Source organism: Bombus terrestris, chromosome 11 (assembly GCF_910591885.1).
Source record: "Bombus terrestris chromosome 11, iyBomTerr1.2, whole genome shotgun sequence".
NCBI classification, from domain to species: Eukaryota; Metazoa; Arthropoda; class Insecta; order Hymenoptera; family Apidae; genus Bombus; species Bombus terrestris.
Window position 1 is genome coordinate 8,378,203 of NC_063279.1, and position 20,636 is coordinate 8,398,838.

The 20,636-nt window shown below is 36.1% G+C and overlaps 5 protein-coding genes across 12 annotated transcripts in view; 3 read left to right on the forward strand and 2 right to left on the reverse strand.

Moving 5' to 3' along the window:
- LOC100648174 overlaps positions 1-10,904 on the forward strand; it is a 177,929-nt gene extending 167,025 nt beyond the window's left edge. For all 5 annotated transcript variants that reach the window (XM_048410445.1, XM_048410448.1, XM_048410447.1 and 2 more), the window contains 2 exons: positions 13-347; positions 2,492-10,904. In XM_048410445.1, coding sequence (XP_048266402.1) covers positions 13-347; positions 2,492-2,831 — 675 coding nt within the window. In that variant the 3' untranslated portion in view covers positions 2,832-10,904. The remainder of the gene's footprint in view (positions 1-12; positions 348-2,491) is intronic.
- Positions 10,905-12,733: 1,829 nt separating this feature from the next.
- On the forward strand, positions 12,734-15,014 carry LOC100648062 (bifunctional methylenetetrahydrofolate dehydrogenase/cyclohydrolase, mitochondrial). The gene is made up of 4 exons (XM_020865697.2): positions 12,734-13,682; positions 13,789-13,973; positions 14,064-14,432; positions 14,551-15,014. The coding sequence occupies exons 1-4, from the start codon at positions 13,609-13,611 to the stop codon at positions 14,910-14,912; spliced, it is 990 nt and encodes a 329-aa protein (XP_020721356.1). The 5' UTR covers positions 12,734-13,608; the 3' UTR covers positions 14,913-15,014.
- A 218-nt stretch (positions 15,015-15,232) lies between these two features.
- LOC100647868 (glyoxylate reductase/hydroxypyruvate reductase) lies at positions 15,233-16,999 on the forward strand. Its single transcript, XM_003398972.4, has 4 exons — positions 15,233-15,623; positions 15,876-16,196; positions 16,275-16,732; positions 16,799-16,999. The coding sequence occupies exons 1-4, from the start codon at positions 15,436-15,438 to the stop codon at positions 16,924-16,926; spliced, it is 1,095 nt and encodes a 364-aa protein (XP_003399020.2). The 5' UTR covers positions 15,233-15,435; the 3' UTR covers positions 16,927-16,999.
- On the reverse strand, positions 16,480-19,269 carry LOC100646596 (mitochondrial thiamine pyrophosphate carrier). 4 transcript variants are annotated; one of them, XM_012313803.3, is made up of 5 exons: positions 19,153-19,269; positions 18,529-18,693; positions 18,290-18,442; positions 17,722-17,924; positions 16,480-17,654 (listed from the first exon to the last, which is right to left on the reverse strand). In XM_012313803.3, the coding sequence occupies exons 2-5, from the start codon at positions 18,646-18,648 to the stop codon at positions 17,186-17,188; spliced, it is 945 nt and encodes a 314-aa protein (XP_012169193.1). In that variant the 5' UTR covers positions 18,649-18,693; positions 19,153-19,269; the 3' UTR covers positions 16,480-17,185. The 4 variants fall into 4 exon arrangements, with proteins under 4 accessions (XP_012169193.1, XP_012169194.1, XP_012169195.1 ...); XM_012313804.3 differs by lacking the exon at positions 19,153-19,269 and adding an exon at positions 18,816-18,952; XM_012313805.3 differs by lacking the exon at positions 19,153-19,269 and adding an exon at positions 18,826-18,915.
- On the reverse strand, positions 18,968-20,568 carry LOC110119729. Its single transcript, XM_020865698.2, has 2 exons — positions 19,368-20,568; positions 18,968-19,269 (listed from the first exon to the last, which is right to left on the reverse strand). Exons 1-2 carry the CDS (start codon positions 19,800-19,802, stop codon positions 19,054-19,056), a joined length of 651 nt encoding a protein of 216 aa, XP_020721357.1. The 5' UTR covers positions 19,803-20,568; the 3' UTR covers positions 18,968-19,053.
- Positions 20,569-20,636: the final 68 nt, after the last annotated feature.

Sequence of the window (20,636 nt, forward strand, 5' to 3'; positions counted from 1 at the left end):
GATTATTTTCAGAAAAACTGCGAGAAGCATCCATGGCTGATCGACCCAGGACCGAACCAATATCTCTACGTGAAAATGCACGGCACGATAATGTCGAATACGAGCAAATGCGCGACGAAGAACCGGATCGTTGTGCACACCGGTGGCGCTATCCACGTGTCGGTGTGCCCGAAACCACCTGCGGAGTCAAGTCACCACGTGGTCGAGGTTTTCAGTGACGGCTGGGCCGTCAGCAGCAACGCGATGATCCTAGCACCGGGCCAAGACCCCGTCAGGACTATAGCCGTCGAATTTATCGTCAAGGAACCGGAAACCTACACGGTCACCTGGCTCGAGCTCACTAGAAGGTTGGTAATTCGAAATATCTTTCTTATTTTCTTTACAGATCCTCTAACTCGTTAACTGCCATACGAATTTTATATATAGGGTGTTCGGGTAAAAATTTTCCACAATTTAAGGGGTGATTCTTGACGCCGAAATAAGACAAAAATCAAGAATAAAAAGATTGTGTTTTCGATCCTGTTTTTTAGTTATTGACAATTAAAAATCGGCCAGAATATCCCTGTACGCGAGCAAACCTCTTTACACGAACGAAAGGAGGTCAGCCTAAGCAGCGGGGCGCACAGTTCTCAATCCCATACGGGCGGCAGGATACCATACAACTTGATTTTTCCAAAATATCATATCGTGTTTCGACGCTCTTCTCCGACCATTTTATCCAAGTTATTCACATCGTTGAAAGTTTGCCGGTCCATGAAATTTATCTTATTTTAATCGTTCTAAAAAATCTAGTATACCCCATAATCTAGTATCACCGATGACCATCGTGGCAATCAACGTTTTAAATTTACCAATAACCCATTTGAAACCATATTGCTTCTTGTACCTATCTGTTTTACGATATCTACCCAACGATGGGATCAAACTAAGAGCGTCGTGCAGTACATATCCAATTGAATCTAACTGATAATACGCCGTTTGTGTCGTACGAAGAAATTCATATTTTAATTAGACGTCAACCTCGAATGGGTTAATCATGTGGATTCTTGATTAAACAAAATTTACACAGTTACTCGCTGCGCGTATTTAGCGATAGAAACCTCTTGGTTATCTTCGTTCTTTCGCTTGAACGATCCTGAACGAGGAACCTAAGCAATAATCTGTCCTTTCACGTTACCTTTGAACCTCGCCAAGAGCCTCGCCCTCAATTCGCCGGAGTATCTACAAAAAGCACCGACAGTATCTCATTCAGAAAGTTGTCACTGATCCCCCGTTTCAGCTGACAAAACGCTAGTTCTAAGATCTTGTTCGAAAACCCGACAGAGAAGAAGTAGCCACCATTTCACATTCTACACACTCGGAAAAACCTCGAACAATTCTTCGTTCGTCTTTCTTTTAAAACTCTTAGAAACTCGTTTGGTCAAGTGGCACGGAATCTCTGGTTTCCTCAAAACAACGTTCCCAAAATTTCACTGGGAAAAATGCCAAACATCTTCTCTTCGCCCTCTGCTTCTGATACTAAAATCCCATTCTGGAAAGTGCTAATAAATCGTTAGCTCTCTTAACAACCAATCTTGACGATCTTTCCTCCTTTTAGCACGTTGTTCCCAAAATTTCGCTATTTCTCCCACTGCTTCTCCGCTGTAACTGTACTTCACCGAATCCGCTTAGGAAAGTGCCAAATGTCTTTTTGGTTCCCTCGACTTCCACTGGAACAATTCAAAAAGATTTCACTGCAAAAGCGTTGAAGGAAAGTATCTTCCCTTCGCTTAAAACCAAAAACTCATTCAGAAAGTCTTTAATCTTCTTAACAACTGCTAAGGTACTATCCTCGGAATTTAATCGAGAATCTTCTTGATTAAAGTCGAAGGGTCTTTTCTTTATTTTACGCGTCTGGAACGTAACTTCCTAATGAAACGATGACTTTACTTTCGAATAGTACATTCACGATGTACTGTAGAAAGATGAGAAGTTGGCCGACACGCAGGAAGCACAGCTCTCTATTGCTCTCCGTCAGACTATAGATTTTACTTGTGTACACTATGAATTTTAGTGTATACATTGTATACATTGTAAAGATATCTTTACCGCTTTCCTTAACAAGATTACAATGTCCCGTTTCCATATACGTATCATACACAATATTGGAAGTAGTACTACGTCTTAAATATAAATATTTAATTAATTATTTAATTACTTATTAAATATAAATCCATTCGGTAAAGTTCTGATATCTTCTTTTACCTCTCATTTTATAAACTTCCTTTTGTCCGCCACTGTACGTAACACTTTCGGCTAATACGCGTGCTTATCTTTATAACCGTACCGAGTTCATCAAAAATAAGTAGACCGCTCATTTACCTAGTCATCCTTCCTCGCTTCTGCGCGGTAATACACAACGTAAGAAATGTTTGCAACTATTCGACGCTTAAGCGTCTTCAGAAAGATATCCACCGAGATTCCTAACTCTATTCTCAACTTTTCGGCGCAGACCATCGGTGACGTCGAGCGCAGGGCTGCAGATGCCACGCGACTGCGAGCAGCGGTGCCCCGAGCTGGACGCGTGTATAAACGCGTCGCTGTGGTGCGACGGGATCTCCCATTGTCCATCGGGCTACGACGAGGCTCTGACACACTGCTCGGTCCTCCTGCAGCTGCCGCCTCTGCACCTGGCCATCAGCATCCTCGCGATCGTCACGATCATTGGCGTGATCTGCTTCGTGATCTGGCGAATCTGCAGGCAACGGGCGAACCGATCGATATCGCAGCACCGGCTGAAGAGCATCTCCTCGGAGACGGCGATCATCGACGGGAAGGAAGTGATTTGCTGACACAGCGACAGTTCTGTGCGATACGTCGAGGTCGACCGGGTGACCACCGTGTGACGATCGCCCACGGTCGTCCCATTCGTCGCTCGTCGTGGCGTCGTCGCGTCCCATTTCGCGTCCTCTTGAAGGAGACGCCCGTTCCGGCGCCACGACGACGCCCGCCTCCGCGTAACGCGCAGAACTGCTCTGCTACCGGTATACTTCACAGGAGACCTAGACTCTGCTCCAAAAGGACGGTTCGCTGCTCGATGACCTGCACCGGCTTGCGCTTTCTTTCTCGTACACGGATAGGTCCACGGTGTTTGCGCGCTTCTTTTGGCGTCTTTGGTTGAGCGAGAATCGGCTCGGCTCCTGAGCATTTCAAAAGCAGCTTCGACGACAGACGCGCGGACTCCGGGATAGATGCTTGTAGATGTTTCAGGAGGATGGACCGGAGCTGTTGATATTTGCCATATCCGTTTCTGTACTTTCTGACACTTTAAGGCTTCCTTTGGCTTTGACTTCTGATATTTTAGGGCGTTCTTGGATTTTTCTTTATCGAGAACAAAATCATGAGACCAGGAGAATGGCGTCTTTGTCTTCTTCGTGATCCAGATTAACCGGAATAAGTTGCCGAGCACCTCGCGTGTCTTGGTTCCTTCTCGCCTTCGTGTCTTCGATCGCCTTCGTTCGCTATTTTTCATCGATTGATTCGAAGAGTATCGCATACGTTGATCGAGAACTTGAACAGCTCCGGTCCATTCCTCCGAGTTGGTTATTATTTGCGCCGAGAGCACAGGGCGACGTATTTCCGAGGATTTCTCGGTTAGAAAGTCATCGAAACTCGAGGAATCGAGTTGCTTGAACGAGGACAATAAGTAATGAGATCCTAGTGATATCGTTTCGCTGGTAGCGTAGCTAACTTTTTGTCTCCGACGACCAGATGATATCGACCCATCGGTAGATCGAACGATGGCCGATCGATCGATACCTGATTCGTACGTATTGGCATGGTAGAGGAGCCTGAAATTCTGTTGGACTTCGCGCTCGATTAAACGCCGACCCAACGAAGAGAAGAAGAAGATGTCGGTCCGTGGCATCGAGTAGGGAACCAACAAGAAATACTCGCACTATGGTCGTTCGATCGTCCGTCGAGGTGATGTCTCGATGAGGACGGAAGACGCGGTTTTAAGCACGAGCCAATGGCTCCTCTCTCTCCTCCGCTCTCATGCTCCCTTTTGGTAAGCGCGCGAGATCCTCTGTAAAACGCTCGGTCGAAGTCGCGCGTGTTCGGATCAACTACCGCTGCTTTCATCGTGATTCGCGTAAATCGATGGTAACCATGAAATTTTCGTCTCTGATCCTTTTTTTCTTTTCTTCTTCTTCTTTTTTCATCGAATCGATAGAGACTCTGTCCTTGAGAAGAGAGCGAAACGTTGTCATCTCGTTGTCAAACGTTGACAATGAGAGCAGAAAAATTGAATAATCTCGCTCTCGCCTCGTCCTTTCACTCGCGAATTACTTTGGAAAAGAGTTTTTCGAATTCTATACGCGAGTTTAGCGCTTCTATTCGAGCAATTCGTAAAACAGTGGCCAGAAACTATCGTCTTTGAAATTTCGTTATCGGGAAAAAGAAGCGTTTACGCGAGAGAGGTCTACGAAGATGATTCGACTTAGGATGATGGACGTTGATCACGATGGAACAGTATGGATAGTAAGCCTATCCGGGAACTATAGATACTGACCAAATGTTTCGAGTGATTACCGTTTAGACGACTTAATGATACTGTCACACTAGCGATAAGACGACTTCGGGAAGAACGAGTACGAAGAAAATGACGTAGAAGTATGGTAGCCTGAAATTATGTGATATATATAATGCTGTTTTTCACGGAGCTGTGCTCCGTTTAATAATGATTGTTACACCCTGGCCAAAGGGGTCGTCGGCGACGAGAATCGATGTAAGCGCCAGAAGGAAAGCGTCGAATTCTTTTTCGCCTCGTAGAATTGGCGCCGCGACGACACCCGACGCCATAACTTGTACACCATGTTCATACTTGTACATAACTGATTATTTATCTATTTGTATCGGGTAACACGACACGTTCGTGCACGCGTGTCCGTTCGCAGCTTTCGCGCTTTTCGCATTTCAAATTTCGAATTACATCACCGGCGGCGCGTGAAGGAAGACGCGACTTTGATGGAAAGTATACTTGAACTTGGAAATTCTGCCCACTTATTCGCAATTTCAATTGCTATAAATCTAATGGTATAATAATAGATGAAGAGATTTCAACGATCGTTTCGAGCTCGAAAGTTGTACCGTCGAATTTCATTTTAATAATCGAGCAACGCGATAATTTTCTTCTGCTCTTCTGTTCTTTCGTAATGGATCGCTGCGAACGGAGACCCGTTCGAAACCGCTTTACTACTAGCCGATAAGCGTAGAGCTCGCGAAGCGCAGAAGCAAAAACGAAGGAACAAAGCCGACGAAAGATACGAGGCAAAGCGAAGGGAACCAGAGGCAAACCGAAAACGATCCAAGAAAAAAACTAACGACCGGTCAGCTAACTGAAAGCACCGCCATCGTTTCCCGCTGTGTTCAGCGTGCACGTCAACCACATCGCTCGGTGAAGGAAAATCGACGGGACGTCTACGCTACGAAAGCCACGATCGACGACCGTTCGGTAACCGGCCCTCCATTATACGTTCATGAAAAGACAATCGTTAACGTATTCCGCGTGGAATCGCATCTTTTTCACTCGATTTATTAATTCTATATGCTTTGAACGAGCCACCGACGAGCCACATCGGCGGCGTTCATCGGCTCATCCGACACCCCCTCCACGCGAATAATTCTCGGCAAACGAACAAAATCAAAATAAAGTTCGACGAAATCGCGCGATTCGTTCGATATTTCGGCCGTACAGTTCTTTAGGTCTAAGTCGTTCGAAAGATTTTATAGTAATTTTGAAGAATTCCTCCGCGTACGGGGCGGCAACGTCGGCCGACGCGTCCACGTCGACGCGACGATGCAAAGAAAAGAGGGAACGGAGGAAATTTCTCGTCGAGTTGTCACCGGATTTCGTCCTTACGAGAAGACTTGTCCACTGGGACGATGAAAAAAGTATATAGGAAAACGCACGCATGCTTTATTTCATACCGAAGTTGATTATAGTTCATTCGCCGCGTTATCTCACGTTCCACTCGATACGAATCGACGAAGCGGCGCTTGTACGCGCCAACAACCGTCGATCTCGCTCGAGAACGAACTCGTGCAACGAACCATTCTTGTCATTCTGCGATTATTTTCTCGCCCGTGCCGCCCTCGATTTATCGATGTATCATTCGCGTTTCTTGCGTTGCGGGGACCAATAAATTCGTACGACCGCCGGAGTTGGCCGTGCCAAAATGGGGAAGGAAGAGTTTCCGCGGTTTCTTTAGTCTCGATTGTTCAGTTTGCTCGCGTGATTCCGGTTCGCCGCGATACACCCCCAGAGAATCGAAGACTGACGCTTTAGTTTCGTGTTCTATCGTTGCTCTTACGACGAAAGTGTTACGTGATATCCGTTCACTGCCATTTCGTTTCATTTATCTGTACGCGATTCAAGCATTTTTCGAGAGATTCGGTCGACCAGCGAACAACGGACACCGATCGCACACATTAGAAGAGTAAAAATTATCGAACGAAAACAAAAAAAGGAACGTTTCGCACGTTTAGAAAACAGACGCTAATCTTTCCCGCGAAAAGGCTGCCAAAGAAGAGATAATCATCTTTAAAATTTCAATCATTTACGACGAATCGGTTGCTCGTATCGAACGTTTAACGAAATAGCAATAATCTGTCCGAGAAAACGAAGGAGAAAAGGCACAAGAAAAGAGAGATTCGCGATAAAACAAAGTCGGTATACAAAATACATATAACGAAACCGAGAAGATTCTGCAGCTGAAGAAAAGGAAAAAAGGACAAGGTCGAAAAGTCCTCTGAACCATACGCAAGAGGATTCCGCACGGAATGGCGAAGCTTGTTTGATTTATTACCAGACGATCGTTCACGGCCGAGTTCTCGTTTTGGTTGCCACCTACGCCCCGGTCTTAAGCTTCCGGAGAATCGGTCGGATAAAAGGAAATAAAAGAGTCGCGTGCTCGCGGACAATAGGTTCGAAGAGATTAAAAATGAAGAAAAACAATCCGCCTGATGAATCAACGGTGCGGTTCTCTTTTTCCCTCGAGTGTGACTTTCACGAGATAAAATATCGCGACGAAACGATCGCTGTAAGAGGCCTGAAGCCTCTGCGAACGCTGTACCTCGCGGCTTCGTCGCCAATCACCGTTTCCGGCGCGTAACTTTGTTCATCGTGCTCGATGGTACGCAGTATAGAAGCTAATTTTCTAAGAATCTTGTCGATATTTTCTTCTCTTCTCGATATCGATCGTCGTTTCTACTTGTTCTTTGCCATTCGGCTTTACCGTTTCGAAACGTATACTCGTACAAATATTGCCGTTAAATCATTTGTTCCGCCACCTTCGAGCAGATAACTCGTTTTCGACTTTTGTCCAAATCCGATGTCAGGCTATTAATTTTCCACGTCGATTCGTTCTTTTCGCTCTTCTCTTTAAATTATTCGACTAATAACGCGAGTCCAACGATTCCTCGTTATCGTACGGAAACAACGTCTTCGTCGTATATGTCGATGAACTGTTAACTGGAGAATCGCACAAAAGTGTATATCGGCCGGAATTTCTAATATTTCAAAAACCACCACGAGCTTCCCAGACGAGAATCGAATACGGACAGGCGATGAACGAGATTACGCGCGGAGAAAAAAAAGTACGTTTTCCCTAATGGGACCGCGTTGTTCACGTGCACGAGGACAGTAAAGGTTTATTGCTACGACCGGATCAAACCTATACGCAAACGAACCAGCCGCACGGTGCAATTTATCGGCGAACCTTTATTGACGTCGCGCATGAAAACGCGGCCCGCGTGTTTAGAGACACCCGCACGGCGACAGGGCATCGGCCGCGAAATCGCATCGACGTTAAACCAACCCGGTCCTAGTAACTCATATCCTCTGAACACCATGCTGGCTCTGCGTTTACCACTTGGCTATAGATTCGACCAAAGAGTATTCCGCGAATTTCCCGAAATTCGGTTCAACTCTCGCCTTGACACGTTCGCTGCTCTCTGAATCCATTTTTCCTTTCGCACAGTGACGCTTTCACGCTAATAAAAATTGTCGTACGTATCTTTATTTATTGTACGCGTTTAATTAACATGAAATACTTTTTCATAATTTCGGGATTTTCAGTTCACGTGCCACTTCGAATCGTTACGATACATAACAACGAAGGTATAGACCGACTCGAACGTGCTTCGTACGCGGCGAACGTGTTAAAATGAAAAGTGAAACAACGATAAATATGTTAGGAAACGAAACTTTTCGTTTAAATTTCCATATTTTCAAGCGCTTAAGTATTTAGATTACGTTATGTTTGCAAAAAGGAATGTTCTGGGTTGAAGAATTTCTCCGAATATTCTTCCCTTTAATTCTGAAATCGTTCGAATCGTTGAATTTTGAAACGTAACTTTCTGAATTTGAGAATTGGTGGCGATTACAGGCCGATGGCCGCGTACGGGTGTGCGTGTAAATAGACTACGAACGACTCGATTGTAAATAAAGGTAAAATACACGTACGAGTTTTAACTAATTCTAGATCATGATCTAAGTTAAACGAGTAACTATGTAGAGGATTAGACGTTATTAATTACGATATAAAATCATATCCATGAGCGCGCTGGTATTAAGAAACGGAAGGTCGACGTTTAAGAGCAAGTGTTATCCTCGCGCTTTGACGATACTTCTCTTATATTTCAACTTTAATCTCCGCGATATGAAATTGACGATTACGTTCATGAAAAATATTCAAATGTTACGAGTGATTGACAGAGAAAGCTATATTCGTTTGATTGTATTCACGGGGATGTGTGCTTGTATTTCTTTGATTCCGTCTGCAATATATCATTGTAAGTATCGTCAGGGAATAATTAATTAGAAACGAAAGGAAAGAACGCTTGTTATTCCCTCGATTAACACCAGTCTCCGTTGAGACACAATGAACGAGAACAAACGAATCGACGATGTAACGAGTATAAGCGACTTCCGGTAGGCGCGCATCGAATCGACAAAAATTTGCACGGTTCTATGTACATAAGTAAGCGTAAGTGTTGCCGAAGCGATAATGGCAAGAACCGAGAAACTGCACAAGACGATTAAGTTTAATAATGATTTCTCGATAAACTGTTGTACGTAAAAAGAAAAGAGAGAGAGTGATATAAATGAACGAACGATGGTAAAAAAGGAAGAAAGAAAAAGCGGAAAGTGAGAAAGCGTAACGTAAATAGGAAGTTTGTAAAACTCCGCGAACTGACTTGTACAGCGTTTATCTCAGGCCTGTCCACGTATAGGATTCCCAAATCGTTTATTCTTCGTCATAGTCTCGTGATCTTCTCGAAAAATAGTATAGCGTAAAAGTAATCATATCGTGTAGCGTCGATACTTTAGAGGATAAATTTACAGTACAAAATAAGAGAAAAAAGAATTGGAAGCTATAGCTCTAGCAAGATTCAAGATCCTAGTTCCGCATCTACGTTTCTGCTTAGTATCTGAAACTTAGTTCCTTAATTAGAAATGGTATCGTTTTCTCATTTTGTGCTCTAACTTTGTTCGTCGAAGAATCGACATATAATTAACCGATCGAGTTATCGAGCACTTTCACATGCTACGATAATTGTATGGATACAGAGCGCGGAAAATGATTTGGACACTATAGTGTATCCTGTGAACAGGCCTGGTTTATCTAGTAGCACAGAAGTTGTATGAGTTCCCGAACTCTTCCCGAAGACTGCCGAAAACGCTTATTGTTTGAAACGCTTCGGCGCCCCGCAATAATCATCGCTTCGAGCGATGAAAATTAACGAGTAAGCATTAAGTATCGCTTTCTCTGTCATTTTCATGCAGAGTCATACACGATCATTTATAGCAGTTGGTAAATCGTTCGCGTAACTCTCTTTTTTAAGATATTCGATATCCTCCTTTCCTCGTCTTACTTTTTCCTACGTTATAGGTAACAGATTTTGTAATGTACGATAATTCTACGTTGAGCGAATCTGATATGAAACAGGATGTTACCGACTGTCGGTATATCGATATTTGAGTTTAAAATTACCTTGGAATGATTCGTTCGCATCGCGATAAATATGTATGTATTTGTATACTTACATTCAACGTTCTTTTTTTCTATGCACGATGATACTTTTCTTTCTATTCGCCCGACAGTTTGCACCCAAATTGTTCGAAAGCTTAACATAGAAGTTAAACGATTCGCTAATTCTTTTTAACACATCGCCCACGGCACGAATATACAAAATTATGCAACAAGGAATATACACTCAATACCTCGAGACAGCGAAACTCTCGATTTCTGACACTATTACTACAAGAAAATAATCATAAACACAAACGGAAGAATGCATTACGATGTAAGAATAAATTATCCAATTTACGGTGAACGTGAAATCAAGAACAGGCCCGACAATAACGTATGTACACATGCGCTCGTGCACCGTACATGTTTACGAAGATGTACTACCTAAAAATGTTTATAGATGCGTCTATCAGGCCGATCACATGTATTGAACGTGAAGTAAAACGAAAGAGTACTTACATTACCCACTTAACGAGATACTTTCGACATACAAATGAATTCAATGCATTAATGAACTTTACTCCAAATTGTGAAACATTACTGTGACGTTTAAAGTGAGAAACTTTGACAGCTATTACTATTCATAACGTAAACGTGATAATTGATTGATTAACACTAATAAGATCGCATCGTTTGGTCTGAAAGACACTTCTATGGAATGGTTAATGAGAATGAAAGAGGATCGATCACCGTCAGACGTAAAAAATTTCAACAGAACCTCCGGAAACATGCTCACACGACATGCATATAGTTACTAATTATACCATTATTGATTACCGATTCGAATATCGAATATGCGACATTTTTAATAAATTATTTTGAAGATTGCTTGACTTGTTTATCCTTACCTTATCCCATCTTGTTATTTCAAATCTTAGAAATATTCAACGATGCAAATATAAATCTTGAACACGATTGATTTTAATTTTGATTTAATAACTTCTGGATAACGGATCTTTTTGCTGCACTTCCTCCTTCTTAAAATTGTTGCTTTCGATACTATGAAGACTGAATGCACATGAGCGATATTTTACCATGCGATCCCGATGCGACCATGTCTTTCACTGTTTTCCTATTACAACGAAATAGACATATCGCTCGTAGAGTTCCCGCGTAAATCGACCGCCAAAAATTATATCGATAATAATCGAGTATCGCGATATTTAATTACACATTCTACCGTCTTACTAGCGTTGTACGTGCCAGTACTATACTGAATCGATAACATACCATATGACTTAATGGTAAGTAAGGAAACACGGAAAAACATCGCAGGTCTATTCTGTACCTCATCTATAATTACCTAATCTCAAATAAACAAAATGTAACCATTGAATAATAGGACAGACGTGACATTAGATGGTACCATTACGTTTTAGGTTCTGAAATACCGACCTGGAGAAAAATCAGAGTGCTTCTTACGCCCTCTGCGATATGCTGCAACAAACATAAGTAAATATTAATGTTCAACTTGAGAGCAATGAAGACGATATAAGAGTTGGGCGAGTTTAAAGCCCCGTGCACAACTGTATATGCGAACAAATATCTGTTACACTTTAATTAAAAATGAATATCAATAACGTATTGAGTTTTGGTTTGGCTCAGTTTTTTCAATCCAGTCACCTATCTGCACAGAGCCTTAAAATATGTATTGCAGATAAAACCGGTAGTTCCAATAAAAATGACTTTTGACTTGGCTTTGTTCGTTTTAAATATGTAAAGGAATGTATACGTGATGAATAGTACGTTTCTGAATAATATAATATGAATGAATTATACATGAATAACATTTCTAATTTATTTGAAAAATATCATTTTTCTTTTAATTACAGTATATCTAAATAATGGATTTTTCTGGGTTTCATTAGGAAATTATCATCGCATTACAATTAATTCACGTAGAAAATCAAAACAATCTTGATGCTGCGATCGATCATGTTATTTTTAAAGTTTATTAACAAACAGCGAAAAGAATTAACGCCGTTAATAGCGTAAAGTTAAAATAGTTAACGTAATAATTAACATATCTTAGATTAGTGTCTATCTAATATAGATATTAGATCTCTAAGGTCTATATCTATAGAGATAGAACTTTAGTTTAGCTTTCCTTCAAATGGGTTTTAGTTCTAAAATCTAGATTAAGTTAATCTTAAACTTCATTGTTATTCCATAAGGAACAAGAAGAAACTTATTCTTTGTTTTAAGTTTTAGTTTTAAATATTATTCTTAAACCTGACTTTTGAGTTTTAATTTTAAATTGTGAAGTCAGCTTTAAGCTTCGGTATATTTATGAAAATCGATGTACTTGATTGGTATCTTTATCCATAGAAGCAAGATTTTGGTGATTTTTTTGCTCTTCCCATTGGTCTTTTTATTTCTTTCGTCATTCCTCTATTGTTTTCATTGGGCATAATTTGACTATTTGTATTATCAATAAATTGTGTTACGAGTTTCCGATTCAAACTACCTGTACTTCATAATATACATACGTATATGTATAATTAATAGTCGATTTGAAAATACAAAGATGAAAACAGAAAAGTTTCAAAAATTCACATTTTTATGCTTCAGATATATATTATAATTTTATTTGAAACTAATTAACCGAGTTATTTAACTATTATTGTGCAGTAATTTATTACTTTAATAACATGTAATATGTAACATGTTCTTTTCATTTCATTATTTTGATAGTGTGTAATGCCATCTGAAGTATTGTGAAAACATAAAATTCTATACTACGTTCTGATTATAGGATATCCTGTTCTATATTTTATTTAATTTCATACAAAACTTTAGCTTTTATTCAAGCCAGTACTATACCGAATCGATATCGTCACATGTGACACGAAACTGGTAAGAAGCTTTTCCCAGATCGATTTTTTAGAACGTAGGACAAGAAAACTCATATAGTGCCAGATCTATCTTATCCTTAGTCAACGATGAAAGTAAAATTAATGTTACTGTTATTATAATATCGCTATAGTTAGTCTGGTATAGTATACATACGTATATTATCGTTATCGTTACCTGAAGAAAAGTAGTCCCATAGAAAGTTTATATGCAATATTTCTATATCTCGTTTATGATATTATATATCACTTTCTTAAATAATATAAGTGAAATTACAATGTCATTTTCCCGAAATAAATATGTAAAATATAAATTAAATGTTAATTCTTTTTACAAATAAAACAGTACCGGCAAAACTAGTTTCGAAAGTAAAAAATCAACATTCCCTTTCACTACAAAACATTGCAAGATTTTCACCAGTAATCGCTGCAAACTATTTAGTATACTTTCACCAACAACAGGTTCACTGTGTTTTTTCATTATCACATTATTTATAAAAACTAATAGATATCATAATTTCGAATTATAATTACATAAAATACAGTATGTATATATGTTATATTACATTATGTTATGTTAAGTACTACAAGTAACAATTTATATATTGTTATATATATAAATGATCAAATATATTTTACTATAAAATAATTAAATATATAAACGATTTTATACTTAAAACATGTTTCACTGGAAGAAAGTCTTAGGAATTAATTTGCATGGATCTTTGAGACAGTTGCATACTTCAAAAATTTTGTAAGTAATACATATTCAATTTTTAAAGACTTAAAAAGTTATAATATAATATAACATAATTTTCTAATTAACTCAATATGAGGTACATAACATATATTTTTTTTAGACAAAAAGCTGTTATAATAAATGGTAAAGAAATAGCTGATGAGATTCAAAATGAATTAAAAGCAACTGTTCAGGATTGGTTAAATGATAATAGAAAGAGACCTAAACTCGTAGCCATAAAAGTTGGAAATGATCCAGCTAGTAAAGTATATGTTGAAAGAAAGATGAAAGCTGCGAACTTCATTGGTAAAATAACGCTAATGTTTAAACTACTTTAATAGATGTAATTGATGCATTGAATCTGTGTCTAACATATTTATTTTATTGATAACTCAGGAATTGAAAATTATGTTATTCATTTAAAAGAAAATAATTCGCAGCAAGATCTTATTAAAGAAATTGATTATTTAAATAAAGATGAAAATGTGGATGGGATTATCGTGCAATTGCCATTACCAAAACACATGAATGAACATGAAATATGTCAAGCAATTATACCAAATAAAGATGTTGATGGTTTTCATTTAGAGAATTTGGGTAATTTAGCATTAAATAACAGTAGGTTTATTCCGGCAACTGCTTTGGCTGTAAAAGAATTAATAATTAGGAGCAATATTGAAACATTTGGAAAAAATGCAGTGGTAGTGGGAAGGTCTAAACACGTTGGGTTACCAATTGCGTTACTTTTACATGCTGACAGCAAAGGTATAAAACGTAAATATAATAATAAAATGTAAAATAGCAAATTCAATGAAATTTTATATATATAGAATGTAACATTGCAAAAAAGTCAATGAAATCATAATAGCAAATTGATTCACAGATGAAATAGGTGCATTAGATATGACTACAACAATATGTCATCGTCATACTCCTCATACTGAATTAGAAAAATTTACAAAATTGGCAGATTTGGTAGTTGTTGCAGCTGGTATTCCTGGTTTAATTACTAAGGAAATGATAAAACCAGGAGCATGTGTAATTGATGTAGGGATTACAAGAATAAAGATGGATAATAAATACAAATTAGTAGGAGATGTAGATTTTGAAAATGTGCAGGCAATTGCTGGACATATAACTCCAGTACCAGGAGGTGTAGGCCCTATGACTGTAGTAATGTTAATGAAAAATACTATTTTGGCAGCTAAAAGAAATTATAACAACTCAAAATCATCTGTACTTTAAAATATTAATGTTTAAGAATATGGACCATACATAATTCACAACACAGCATTGATATATATATAAAATATGTTTTCCTATGGAAATAAAATGGAAATAATAAGACTTTCTATTTTTTATTATGTTTACTCGTTACATCAGAAAATGTCTTTTATCACTCACATATAAAAACTTGAAATCATGTCATCAAACAATTTTTAATACATGTTATTACTTTTGATATACGAAATAAAAGCAGAAAGGTATACAAAATAAATTAGGAATTATATATAATAATAAAATAATAATTTTTAATAAAGAAGACTGTTTTCTAATATTTTCGAACCACTAAAGGGTATTGAAATTACAATTAGCATATATATGGATTTATATAGTAATCTGTTTGAACTTTAAAACCATAAAAAAAAATTAAAATATTTAATTGATAATAAGTAAAGGTTATATTTTCCCGTATTTGGTGTTTCTGTTCAGTCGAAACTGAACAAATATATAAGATAATAAGAACCATACGTCTATTTAATAAAAAATGTCCTTATCTAACTTCACTTTCTACACGAAATCAAATCAAAGGTCGCTACTTTTAATTGCTCTCAAACTTTTAAAACATAACGATCAAAAATTTGTCACATCTAGTCCAGTTAAGATGAATCGACCAAAAGTTTTGATCACCCGCCCGGACATTCCAGCTGCCGGGTTAAATTTACTTAAAGAACAGTGAGTATTTTTTAATATTTAAAGAACACTTAAAATACATTTCATTCTCTTAAATCATATAAAACATATTACCCAACTTTTCATATCCTATTCTATGAAGTTGCGTTTACGTAAACATACATATGTATAATGTTATACTTTAACATCTCAAACATTTCGTGCCAATATTATATTTTTGTCTTCGATTTATACGTACTTGCAATGAAAAAACTGTTTATTAATATTTCTATTTCTTTTTATTTTATATTTTAGGTGTGATGTTGTTCTATGGGAAAAACCTGAGCCAATTCCTAAATCTGTATTATTATCAAAAATACAAAATATGGATGGAGTTTATTGTTTATTGACAGACAAAATAGATGAAGAAGTTTTAAATGCCGCCGGACCACAATTAAAAGTTGTGGCTTCTATGTCAGTTGGTGTTGACCACTTAGATTTGCAAGCTTTGAAGAAGAGAAATATTAAAGTTGGTTATACTCCTGGTATTCTAACAGATGCAACAGCTGAATTGACTGTAGCATTATTACTAGCTACGTCTAGAAGATTAATAGAAGCAAACAGAGCCATTTACAAGTATAAAACAGAACATATTTTTTATGTATTAAATTGCATAATTAAACATACATTTTATTTCAAATATAATTTATATAGGGGTGAATGGAAAGCATGGTCACCAACTTGGATGTGTGGACCAGGATTATCTGGATCAACTGTTGGAATAGTAGGATTAGGTCGTATTGGTATTCAAGTAGCAAGATGTCTTAAAGGCTTTAACACTGCTAAAATATTGTATACAAGTAGGAGTATTAAGCAGGAAGCATCCGAATTTGGAGGAGAAAAAGTAGAACTTGATATGTTATTGGAAAAAAGTGATTTTGTAATTGTAACAACAGCTTTAACTCTAGATACAAGACAAATGTTTAACAAAAATACATTCAAAAAAATGAAAAGATCTGCTATATTTATAAATGTCAGTAGAGGAGAGGTTGTTGATCAATCTGCTTTAATAGAAGCTTTAAAAAGTGGAATAATCAAAGCTGCCGGTTTAGATGTTACGACTCCTGAACCTATTCCATTAGATAATGAACTTTTGAAGTTAGATAACTGTGGTAAGTTAACTAAGATCTATTTGTAGTAAAATATATAATAAAAATAATGATTTACTTATGTTTCAGTTGTATTACCTCATATTGGTAGTGCTGCTACAGAAACGCGAGAAGAAATGTCAATAATTACTGCTAAAAATATTATGGCAGTCTTGAAAGGAACTCCAGCTGAAATGCCTGCTCCACTTCAATTATAAATATAACTTAAGTTAAACATCACAAATAAATTACTGAAGCAAAAATAAATTTGTGAGAAGGGACTAAACCAGCTTTAAGCTTAGATTGTTATTTACCATTATGACTTGATTCTTTATACAAATATGATTATATGTTTATACATATATATTATATAACATATATGTACATATATGTATAAATTATTTTGTACATATGACAGTATGGAGAGAATATTATGTATTGTACTCTTTTAATATTAAAACTAGCATTATAATAACTTCACTTTTCCGAAATATATAATCTCAAGACTCTTAACACTATTAAGCTTTGCTCATATATTGTAAAATGCAATGCTGTTGTCATACTAGCTTTCAATTGAGATGGTACTAAACCTTTAAATAGTCCTTTTATTCCTTCCTTTCTTATAGTTAATTTTAAACAATCTATAAGTCCTTTACATTCAAAAAAGGTACCAAAACCTTTCCTACCATTTTTGAATCCTTGTATTTGTAACCTTTTCCTACTAAGATCAAACGGATATACTGCAGTTTTAGCTAATAGACCAGCTGTACTACCAGATATTATAGAATTGAAAAAACTAGTATCAGTTTCTTTGTAGTATTTCTTATACATATCACTGAAAAATGCATAAAATGCAAATTGCAAACCTGTATGTGGCACAATTTGCAATACAGTTGGTAATAATCCATAAAAAAAAGCCTTTGGAGATTCATGTCGTATTATACAACTGTAAATATATTTTATTAAACAATGTTTGATTCGATGGCACGGTGTATTTACAGTATTTAACTTGCCTGCAAGAATGGAAAATTCCTTTATAGACTACATGATTATTTGATTGTGCTACTAATCTGGTTCTTAATGTATCGAAAGGAAATGATATAGTTGTAGCTATAAAACCAGCACCTGCACCAGCTACGAACTTTGTTGAATATTTCCATTCATTTAGTAATGAAAAATTATGAAACTCATGTATAAGCACATTATATGAATAAAACTGTAACATTTTAATATTTAATTATATATTTTGACAATGACTTTAAAATATTTTCATATTTAGATAAGGTATTCAAGATTCAAATGAACAGTGTTACAAATGATACTGTTAAAAATTTGTAGATATTGTCCTATTCAGGGAAAAATATTTTTATATTTCTTAAATTTTGTTATCAGTTTTAATTTATAAATTATAAACTTCAAGAATATGCAACACACAGTATCAGATGTAAAACTTAAAGCTATAGTGTCTCTAATACAAATTAATAGTTTTTGAGATTATTTTATATAATATTTATTTCAACTGAAAGAATTATATAATAGAACTAAAAAGCTACATGAAAGTTTCATAAAATATACATTTACCTGGCTAGTCCCATATATAACTGATAGTAATTGAGCAGGTACATGTCCTTTCCAAAAAGCTGAAATACCTTCTTCCTTAAATATTAAGTAAAATGCTTGTAGTAAAGAGTGATATTTACTAACATGATGGTTAGCAATAGGTTCAACTTGTAACTACAGTGATAAAGAATTCTTTTTAATGTCTATGTATAACATTATAAACATTGTTGTTGTATTACTTGTGATATATGTTCTTTTACCTGAAATCTAATTTTCACAACATCGAAAGGTTGACAAGCAAATCGTGTTACAAAACCACTAACACCTCCTGCTATAGCATGTTCCAAATTGTTACTATTACCTTTGGATGAAGTGTCCATTATTTTCTAAACTTGGTACTTAATAGACTGTAAATAGCATAATAACTGAAAAATTGAAAATAGGATTTTTTATACAAATGATAAAATACTTTTATAAATGGCAAGTCAGTATTTAAAAAATACATGTATGTAATATTTATTTGGAAGGATAAAATCATTTTTCTTACTATACATAACCTAAATTATTCTCATTAGAAAAATCAGAATCCACATCTGTTCACAATAATTATTATGCCCATAAAATAAATATAACCTTGAGTATATGGATAATACATAAATGATTAGATGAAAACTTTTGATATAATTATAAATATAATAATATATTTAACTAAGAATTTATTGAGATATATAGTTCACAATTTTCTTTCGACGTATATTTTATTATATAATTAACATTTCCCAAACTTATTTGTTATAATTATAATTAATTTCTTGTATTATTTCGGAGACTGACGAATAATCATCAAAATTGGAGGCATAGTTTAAACTATAATAATTCTTTACCAGTGATGTTAAGTTATATCCCCAGACACTTTGAAGTACAAATTTTATACTCCCCCTGGATGGAATGTTCAAATGACCGTTTACAGCTATTAAATCCAAATATTCATTAAAATTTTCCTGTAAAAAATATATTCCACAATATTTTTGTTTAATTTATTACATCTTTATTTAAGTCCTTAAATACGTTAAAAATCAATTCAACGATCTATACTCACATAATTCTCTAATTTCCATTTATTCCATAACTCAATATACAATTTAAACAAATTTAAAATTATTACTTCATATATAGAGCAAATATTTTCAAAATTATCCTCAAGTTTTTCTAATTCGTCATTCTTTAATGCATCATCATTCATTCTCTGGAAATACCATTTCTTAAAAAATCTTTTGTTTGCATCATTTTGTACGTACAAACATTTAATATCCGTCATTATGCCGGAATTGTTAATAAGTACTTCGTGACACAGTCGAAATCCATCATCTTCTAAAGATTCGATTAAATGAATCACAAAATCAGAATAAACAAGCAGTAATCCTGTAATATGTTGTGTAATATTTTTCTTTATTGAATTATCAAATACTTCTACTATATTCTCACAATCTGTAATTTTTGCACAAAAAATAAGTCTATACACAAACGTATGCATTCTTGAAATATAATAAAGTACACTTACTTTGGATAAGTTGTTTGATCAATAAGCAACATGTATCATGTTAAAGCGTGATTTATAAAATTTTAAATTTTAATTTAAATTTAAATTTTTCCAAGTATGAAATGTAAAATCTATTTGATTTTCTAATTGTTTTAAGTATAGAAATGAACATTTCGTTATGTCATGAAGTACAACTACTATAAATATAGGAAATTTTGCAAACATGCAATCGTAGACAAAATATTTTTGATCTTTAACACGTTCGTCGCAACGTCACCCATAGCTATGTGACGGGTATACTTCCGTGGGGACCCCATCACCAAAGTATGGGTGACGTTCTTCTTGTTCGAGTTAATTAAATATAGGATATTATATATAGAATACACAACATAAAAATATTAAAAACACATTATACCATACCTTTTCTTAATTTATATTCTGGATAAAATATTACATTATGCATAGTATTTGTTAAAACATTCCAAATACATTTGGGGTGATTTTGGGCATTTCGAACAATAGTTATAGATTTCGTCATCACTACTGTCCTCACTTTCAAATATATTTTCACGCTGTTTACTGAACATTTTGAGGATGAAAAAATCACTGATGTACGTCTCACAAGTATGCTTTTCGACTAAATGAAAGATCTGAGGTATCTACCATGAGATCCTCGGAATACTCTACGTGGAAAGCTTATCGCTGTCTCCATTTCAGAACTAAATCTTTTCTCTACAATGAATCGAAGAAGATAAATAATGAATCGAAAGCGATAAATAATGAATTCCCGCTTGTCGCTCTATTTACGTTCTGCGTACCGGTGGTCGG

Coding starts and splice junctions, on each gene's coding strand:
- LOC100648062 (XM_020865697.2), top strand. CDS start 13,609: ATGTTTCACTGGAAGAAAGTCTTAGGAATTAATTTGCATGGATCTTTG. Junction 13,683..13,788: donor TTGCATACTTCAAAAATTTT/GTAAGTAATACA, acceptor TATTTTTTTTAG/ACAAAAAGCTGTTATAATAA. Junction 13,974..14,063: donor GAAAGCTGCGAACTTCATTG/GTAAAATAACGC, acceptor TTGATAACTCAG/GAATTGAAAATTATGTTATT.
- LOC100647868 (XM_003398972.4), top strand. CDS start 15,436: ATGTCCTTATCTAACTTCACTTTCTACACGAAATCAAATCAAAGGTCG. Junction 15,624..15,875: donor TTAAATTTACTTAAAGAACA/GTGAGTATTTTT, acceptor TTTATATTTTAG/GTGTGATGTTGTTCTATGGG. Junction 16,733..16,798: donor TTTGAAGTTAGATAACTGTG/GTAAGTTAACTA, acceptor CTTATGTTTCAG/TTGTATTACCTCATATTGGT.
- LOC100646596 (XM_012313803.3), bottom strand. CDS start 18,648: ATGGACACTTCATCCAAAGGTAATAGTAACAATTTGGAACATGCTATA. Junction 18,443..18,528: donor TTGTGAAAATTAGATTTCAG/GTAAAAGAACAT, acceptor TTATCACTGTAG/TTACAAGTTGAACCTATTGC. Junction 17,655..17,721: donor GGAATTTTCCATTCTTGCAG/GCAAGTTAAATA, acceptor ATATATTTACAG/TTGTATAATACGACATGAAT.
- LOC110119729 (XM_020865698.2), bottom strand. CDS start 19,802: ATGCATACGTTTGTGTATAGACTTATTTTTTGTGCAAAAATTACAGAT. Junction 19,270..19,367: donor AATGGAAATTAGAGAATTAT/GTGAGTATAGAT, acceptor TATTTTTTACAG/GAAAATTTTAATGAATATTT.